General features: G+C 46.5%; 2 protein-coding genes across 3 annotated transcripts in view; both read left to right on the top strand.

Annotated features, from left to right (window-relative positions):
• LOC113215158 (uncharacterized) overlaps positions 1–8,729 on the top strand; it is a 49,579-nt gene that overhangs the window by 13,864 nt on the left and 26,986 nt on the right. The window lies entirely within an intron of this gene.
• LOC113215161 (uncharacterized) lies at positions 5,167–6,215 on the top strand. The gene is made up of 2 exons (XM_026434757.2): positions 5,167–5,325; positions 5,415–6,215. Exons 1-2 carry the CDS (start codon positions 5,299–5,301, stop codon positions 6,189–6,191), a joined length of 804 nt encoding a protein of 267 aa, XP_026290542.1. The 5' UTR covers positions 5,167–5,298; the 3' UTR covers positions 6,192–6,215.

The raw sequence follows: 8,729 nt of genomic DNA, 5'->3' as shown, positions 1-8,729 counted from the left end.
TTAAAACGGCGAAGTATTGAAAGCACATCCGGATTTTGTTTCAATGTCACAGAAATCTGTTTTCCGTTTCCAGAAATTTATAATCAGATTCCAAACTATTACACAATAAACATCAAATTTTGAAATTAATTTAGAATTTTGTATTGCATACAAATAATAAACCAATGCAAGATTTTGTATCACCGGTACAAATTACTGTATCACAATTTGATATAAAGACTCTGTAATTTTTCTTGGAGTGAAGGCTTTGCGAGTGCAAGGGCCAAATCGTGTCTCAGCAACTGGGAGGCAAGATCAACAAAAGCGCTAACTGGCCGTCTTCTCCGTTGCTCAAAGACTCGTCTAGTGAAATGAAGCCAGTTTCCCTTTATCCCACCCCCTACCCCGTTTGCTTGCTCTCCCACTCTCCAACGCTTCTACCCCTTTTCGTGGGCGCAGCAGACACTGCATGCCAAAAACGAAAAGTCGAGCATACATATGAAAGAGAGAATTGAGAGAGAATTGAATTGAATTTATTAATGCCTACGGTGGGGTACAAAGGGACGGAGGGAGAGATCGAGAGAGAGAGACAGAGAGACGTGATTTGCAGACATTACGATAAGCTTTAGCTGATCTTTAATCACGGGAGGGGGGGGGGGGGGTCACTGACGCGCGGTGGCCCAGGCAGGTTCTTCGGCTATGGGAATTGGATTAAACGGCATGGCGAGCAGCAAAGGCGGGTGGTGGGGGGGGGGGGGGCGTATGCCGTATCCACAAGAAGAGAGCTTTATGAGAACACTACGGAGTGCGTCGTTTGTAACTTCCGAGTTGTGTGACGACAGGACCGTCCGTCCACTCCCAGGGGACGACGAGCCCCCCCCCCCCCCCCCCCCCTCTCCCCAAAACCCACCCACAAAAATCGCTGAGATTTAATACCCCATTAAAAGTCTGCCTCATCTGCATACCTATCAGGATCTGGACTTGCGACTCAGCCTACAGCTTGTCAGCTTAAGGACGTGCGAACACTGCCGATGACTTGTTGGTCGGAAGACAGACACAAACGGACACAAATTATATTCGTTTACACTTGTATTGTTGCAATGGACTTTTTGATGCATTCGCGACTTCGTTGCCCCTATTATGCAGAGTTTCTAGTTATTTTTCCATCCTGGCTCAAATTAAGGTGACATGCCTGACGTCTACGCTGCGTCCAAAGTCATGCATATTCTATTCAGTCACCAGCCCAAGCCCCCGCTGGTCTGAGCTGATGATAGACATCTCCGGTCGACCGGGCGAAGTCGCACCTAGGAGACGGTTTAACCCCGTGGACGGATATTGGATCATCCGTGAAGTACGTCCGCTGTTCTTCGTCCTAAAAGATACCCTCCCTGCCGAAACTTTGAGGAAGAAGTATCCAGAAAAATTTTAAGTATCCAGGGGCGACGTTTTGAAGATAGGACATTTCGAAAACAAATAGACGTAGATACGACAGTGTTGTTGGGCGTGTCTATTTGTATACAAATAGGCTTACTAACAAACGTACAAACGAGCGTAAAAATAGACCAAGCGACAAAAGTACATTTTCTGTTCAACAACGGCGTAAAGGGCTTCGCTATTGCTTAGCTAATATTCACAGACTTCGTTACTAATACTGAAAGCCTTTTTAGGGGGGGGGGGGGGTAATTAATTTACTAGCTATATGTACGCCAGACCACGTCTCGCGTAACAGGCTTCGCGATATCTCACGAAACACTGTGACGCTGCGACGCGCCTGGCGCACAGCTAGGCCTGCGTCGCTGACACCCGAGACAAGTCAACAGGACTGAATACGGAAATAGGGCCTATCGGCCCCCGACTTTGAAGTGAAACTTCTGATATTCGATATTGACAGAATGTTATGAAAAATAAACGCTGTAGTGATAGTAAGAGACCCTTGCGCGCAAAGGAGGGCGTAGTTCAACGCCAGATGTGTGGGTTAAGTATTACTTCCGGTACAATTTAGCGATTTCAAGCCTTTTTTTTGCGATTTAATAGACCATTTGGTCATTTCCACCTTTCGTCAAGAAATGCCTCCTAGCACCAAAGCAGTACGAAATAGAGCAAAATGGACGAAATTTTCGTCCATGGGACTCTACTCTAAGGTGTTACCCCCTAACCCTTATAAAAATATTTGAAAAAAATACATTTTGCGACCTGTAGTATTCGATTTTTAAAAAAGTCAATTTTTGACCTAGGATGCTTATCTTCGAATTCGATGTGTCTTTTTAGCCCGCCTTTCTGCTTTTAAAAAAGCATTAAAGCGGGCTTATGCAACCGCCCTCGTGTCCGTCCGTCCGTCGTGCGTGTAAGAGGAAAGAGCTGAGCGAGAGGTCTGAAAATTTCAGGGTATCTTAAGGTTCACTCCCTGAAAACGAAACGCCTACGGCAAATCCTGTCAGTCACCCCTAAGTGGGTGAAAGAGGGTTACAAAGAAATAGGGGTTGGTCCTAAAAATTTGATTTTTTTTATAGTCTTCTGAGGGGTAACTCGTACAAATAGAGACTTTCGGACGAAAATTTTGTCCGTTTGAGTCTCTTGCACCGTGTGGGCGCTAGAGAGCTTTTTTCGACGAAATTACGGCGCAAATGGCCAGGATTCACATTAAGACGTACAAGGAAGCGTCCAATCGTAAAATGTCAGAGGAAGTACCCCCCCCCCAAAAAAAAAAAAAAAAAACATTCTGAATGAGGATCTACCCTTAGATTTGCCGTATATTTCACTGTTTCGGACCTAGAGGTGGATATATTGAAAACAATGGCAAAAAAAGTCAAGTTTTAAGACTGTCTGACAAGGAATAAAATCTAAAAACTTCACTGGTTCATTTTTCTTAATTGTTAAGTAAAGCAGAAGGGTGGGGTGTAGTCACGGTGTTGACCCGTTACAGTCTTTTGTATGTCCGAAGAGCAAATCCCTAGGGCCGCAGGCCCCCGCCGGAAGCCTTACTTTACTCAAATATGCAAAGTGCTTATTTACATTATTTATTTTATTATGTTCTTCTGTAAATCGGGAGACTGAAATGGTCGGTCCTAAGGCCCGACCACTCTGGAAACTCAAGTGTCGTACAGTATCACACTTATAAGTGCAGTACCATGGTGTCCTACAGTTATAAGTGTAGGTCCAAGGTGTACTGCAGTTAAAAGTGTAGGACACCATGTGGCCGACAGTTAGAAGTGTAGGACACCATGTGTACTACAGTTTTAAGTGTAGGACACATGGTGTCCGACACCTCAAGGTGCCAGCTAACGCAAGTGTCGGACACCCCTTGTCCCACAGTTATAACTGTAGGACACATTGTGTACTACACTTTTAACTGCAGTACACCTTGGTCCTACACTTTCAACTGTAGGACACCATGGTACTGCACTTATAAGTGTGATACTGTACGACACTTGAGTTTCCAGAGCATCGCCGCCGGCAGGCCAAGCAGGCCCGGCCCCTGCCGAACGGAGTTGCCGGGGCTGCGCAGCGGAGCTGGCAACTCCGTGTGGAGGAAGGGCGTTCCTGCTTGTCATGATAAAAAACTACACTGAAATTACCAGAGCGAAATCTCACTTCCTTCTCGACTTATCGTGCGTCCAGACCGACAAACAAACAAACAGAATGAAGCTTTTCTGGTCAGTAGAGTAATGGGCTTCGCTAATCATCGCTCAGCCAAAAACGACTTTTTGCCAATACTATTGATAGTTTTATAAGAAGCAATTTGAAAATGTCTGATAGATTTGTTTGTTGCTAGTTAGTGATGAAAAAGTCTGTTGACGTTAATTTCCGGATGCGATAGCGGAGCAGACGGAACATTGGCCTACTGGGCATCTGGTATGGATTACTTGATTGCTCAAAGCATAACGGATCTAAGCCCTCAGCCTTATTATCTATGACGTACATATCGTTAATTTCTGACCTCAAAATATACATGAAGTGGAACGGCCATATCACAAACCCTTGACTATGGCTGTGACTATCTGTGCCCTATCATCTATGACGTAAGGCCTTCATCGCCAACCCTCAAAACATACATGGACGACTACTTTTGCCCGCATTTGCAACAACAATAGTTGCGAGGGCAGACCAATATGGAAGCATGGCTGCGGACGAGTCCTGATCTGCTATTTCCGGTGTCAAATTTACAAAGAAGAAATTCAGAAATTTCGATATTTGACGATATTTGGAAATTCTGCATAATTGCTATGTCGTGTTCCGATCTGATGCAAGTTCTGTTAGGCATTCATGTCAATCCATTCTAAAATAAGCTCAGTGAAGGTGTTATCGATTTGACGTTCTACCATTGCTCTTGCTGAAAAAACCTAAAAAAGAAAAAAAAATGGTTAAATAAATATTATTTGTCAGGTAACGGAAAATGTGATTGAGATTGACGTAAAGGGTCTTACATGTGCAACAGTCTGTGCAGCATTACGACATTTTTTCAATTAGCGCGCTTGTTGTATTATTGTCCTTATTTTGCCGTAGTTATGTGTACTTATAGTATTATATATTTGCCGTGGGAATAGAAATAACAAAATAAAAAGTCCTTTAGTCGACTTTCTTCCACACGCGACGCGTTGCAGTTGGGGTGAGAGGGTGTAATAGACTTTTATTATTTCTCTCCAGCGTTTCGCCTCCACCTCTCTTCAGCGCCACCCCGGCTCCAGGCTGGCGTATGGCGAGGAGCGGCCTTTACGCCTCGGTGCTGCACACAGCATGGAGTGGCGTGGGTGCCCATTTGTGCTTGCCCTACCAGACTATCGGGGACTTTTCAGATCACTGAAATCGACGGGGGAGGAGAACGGTTTCACAAACGGACGGTGAACTGGTCGAGTCAATTTTGTCCAAGAGACTGTTCTTTCCATTTTCCCTCAAAACTTTTCCCTCTGTCTTTTCAGCCTCTGTGCTGACCCGTTGACGCGTGAACGGCGAGGCGTGTTACCTTGGTCTTCACCTCACCACTACACCCGTAACATTTAGTATTTTCAATGGAAATTTATCGTGCCAATGCATTCCGAAGTCAAGTCGCGGACGGCTTCACGCAGTGTCGCTCCGAGACTTTTTCTACTTAATGATTTTGGTATGGGCTTTTGAAAGGGGTTTTGGAAGTTATCATCTGCCCCCACCCTCCCCTCTCAGCTTCCAGACCCTCGACTGGGAGGGGCTGTGGTGGTGGCTCGTGCTCATTGTTCATTCGCTATCTCCGCCAGCGCGGGGGCCGTGCCGAGCGGTCCATCTTCACCTGCAGATAGTGCAGGTATAAAAGGCACGACGCGATGCCGCCCGCGAGCAGTATCCACGATGACGAACTTTAAAGCGGCCCTGAGCGTGAGTTAATACTGTCACCACTCAATTTTTATGCACAAGGACCCTCGTTTTGGAACTAAACTAAACAAAATGTATTGTTCACCACGCAGCTTGCTGTGGTGCTGGTGCTGTGTGCATTAGCGGGGCAGCTTGCCGCAGCTGACGCAGACGTTTGTGGCGGTCGCGTCGGGCAGGTGTGCACGGGCTGCGACAGGCTGGCGGTGTGCGCGCGCATAGACGGCACGCACGCCATACCCTTGTTCAACATGCAGTGCCCGCCGTACGCACCCTTCTGCCGGCAGGGCCGATGCGTCCGCTTCATGGACTCCAACAACCCGTGCGACATCGGTCCCTCGGTGTCGACCAGCTTCCAGTGCCCCGGGCAGGACTACACGGGCTACCTGCCGGACCCGGTCTCGTGCTCGCGCTACCACTATTGCGTCAACGGCACCGCCTGGGACTACGAGTGCAGGGTGGGCCTCAACACGGTGTACGACCACGCGAGCGCGGCCTGCGTGCCAAACAACAAGGCCGCGTGCCAGACCTGCGCCGGCGCTGGCTACGCTGTGTACGCTCAAGACAACACCATCGCCTTTAACTGTAACGACCCCTTCGGTCCCTCCGTGGTCCTGTGCCCGCCTAACCACCGCCTGGACACGGAGAGCACCGCCTGTGTGCGCTATTGCTCCCGTGATGGAAGGCAGGCTGCCAGCAACGACCCCACGAGCAGGCTCTACTACGAGTGCGTGCTCGACGTACGAGGCGTGGTGGGCGAGCCCGTTCTCAAGACCTGTCCTGAGGGCACCGTGTTCGACTCACGCAGAGAGCGCTGCACTGGCGACGAGTCGAACAACGAAGCTTCTACGCCTTATGATAACCTCGTTTAATAAATCTACAAGTTTAGTTAAGGATTAATTGCCTTTTCCTTTTACAACACATTATTCGCAAATGCTGGTTTTTCTAAGCAGCAGAGCTCCCGAAGAAAATACCAAATTATGAAAAAACGATGAGCCTCATCACGGATATTATATATGTCCGTGGATATTGCGTTTTGGACGTAGTTCCACCTGCAGTTTTCATATTTCCACACCTTTCCATAATTTGTATTGACCTGGGTTCCGACGTGGATAATCGACTCCATCGTGGATTCCGTAATTTTCCACGTGGAGTTTCTATATTTCACGAGGGTTTTGTCTCTACCACGTGGGGGCTTTCTATATACCACGTGTTTCTTCTATTTCCACATGGGGTTTTGTTGTAGTCACGTGGGTTTCCTATAGCCAACCGAAACTTTAAATTGGGGTGACCTACAAATATATTGACCACACTCTGAAGAAAGATATAGTCATGAGCCCTAATTTCGGACAAAATTAGCTGTTTTCGGTCTGTTTCGTGCACACCTGATATAGTATGAAAAATCTGTTGAGATCCAAGGTACTATGGGTCAGGACCTATCGAATGATACCATTACCAAGTCAAATTTAGAGCTCAACTCATGGTTAACCACAGCGGCCATTTACAGACTGTCCGAAATTAGGGACTGCAACAACTGTCCTCGTTTAGGGCACGTCTTTATTTTGAAAAATCTCAGGAGGTTTTTTTCTTCTTTAAATACTACGGCTCAAGACCAGTCGGATGAAACCCATTTTGATTTTTACGCGGTGCGAAATTATGCTTAAAGGTAGCGTGCGCTGCTTACAGACAAAGTGCTCTAATTTCGGACAAAATGTAGAAGAAATGATAAACTCTACCTATCTCGGCTGTCTTTTGCAATATTTTAAGTCTGAAACGGAATTAAGAGGACGGGGATCTAGAGTACTATAGTGCACCGTCGTTGTAGCGAAAACAGTAGTTTCTCACTAAAATCTGCGATGAAAATGTAATTTCACTACAATTTAATCTGGCTGTCCGAAATTGGAGCACGTTTGTAAGGTAGCCCATAAGGAGGCACGGTCTGATTCATGAAAATTTTTAAAACGTCATTTTGTCGGCTAATATGTGAAACGGCTAGCCATTGGGCAGCTGTACAAGTCCGGAGAGCCTTCTTTAAAACTACGCGATTTCCTTTTCGCAAATTTTATTTTCAAAGCTCTGTAGGCGTTACTGGAAAAGTGGTACCGACACCAAAAGGGTGTATCCTGGTACTGTAGGATCCTGTCTTTCCTATACAGTTCTTGGATTTTGAATATCACAACAATTGGCTGAGATATGTTAATTTAAAAATTAGTCTAAATTGCATCTGCTGTTCTGCGGTTCTGCTGTTCTGCTCTCTCCCATAAGTTGATGAGGCCAATGTCACTCTCAGGTGTCTGTGAAACAAGTAGCAGGAAACCGCCACTGCTTTTACAGAGGCACCGCAAACATAAGTGAGTGGACGACACGCCGTCCGTGCGTGCTTCGAGTTAGTGACGGGTGAAAAGTGGCACGTCATTAAAGAACAACGCGGCGTCACTAGTAATACGTACCATAGAACCCGACACAGGAAACATGTCTTCTCAGAAACATATAATCTAAAGTACCAGGTGCTTCAGAAAAGGCGACAACACCGCATTTGATCATTTAGCAGCAACGCGGCAAAAAATAGATGCACAAACAGGAAAAGGGACCTGAAGTACAGCTGACAACCGATAGCTACGTCAAAGATGTGGCAAGGAAAAGGAGGGGTTCGACCTTGACCGACGGCCTACACCTTACAGTGAGTTGATGTGCCGCGTGCTATCAAGGGCACTCATTCATTACTAGTGGAAATTACCAAATCGGTTCAAACTTCGGGGTTCTCACACTGTAAAAATTCTTTGTCACGATGACAAAAAAACCATGGCTAATTTTTAGTTCAGGGGTGTCGTCATGGGTTTTCCCGTCACGGTGACGAGTAAACCCCTATCGTGACGAAAAAAAACCATGACGACACCCCTGTACTAAAAATTAGCCATGGTATTTTCGTCACCGTCACAAAGAATTTTTACAGCAATAGCGCAGTAATGACATGATATGCTAAATAAAATGATACAAACTACGCAAAAGGATAATGAACGACGGTGTGCCAACGTACTAGCTTGTTCACTCTCCTCAGGATTGGTTCCCCCCCTTATATTAAATTCACCCTCGACGGCGCCCAACGAACACGTCCGATCTCTTTGCGCAAATTTCAACGCTGTCCGATCTCCGGACGCGCCGCTTAACACAACCCTATCTCCTGGCGCGCCGTTCAACACTTTCCTCTCTCGGAAAGTGCCGTAAAGGACTTTGGACAGTGTTGAACGGCACCCTCTACTAATCGCCGCCCTCTACACCCCAAATGTTAGTTTGGGAACGAACTCGTTTCAGCAATCGGAAAGTATGCAGTCAACCTTGAAGACAACCCCAAAGTTGAACCGATTCGGGAATTTACACTGGTATGAGTCACGAGTTCCCTTGTCAGCCGT

The sequence above is a fragment of the Frankliniella occidentalis genome, unplaced genomic scaffold (genome assembly GCF_000697945.3).
Source record: "Frankliniella occidentalis isolate FOCC.00 unplaced genomic scaffold, Focc_3.1 Scaffold40, whole genome shotgun sequence".
Taxonomy (NCBI): domain Eukaryota; kingdom Metazoa; phylum Arthropoda; class Insecta; order Thysanoptera; family Thripidae; genus Frankliniella; species Frankliniella occidentalis.
This window is presented reverse-complemented; position numbering and strand designations above follow the sequence as displayed.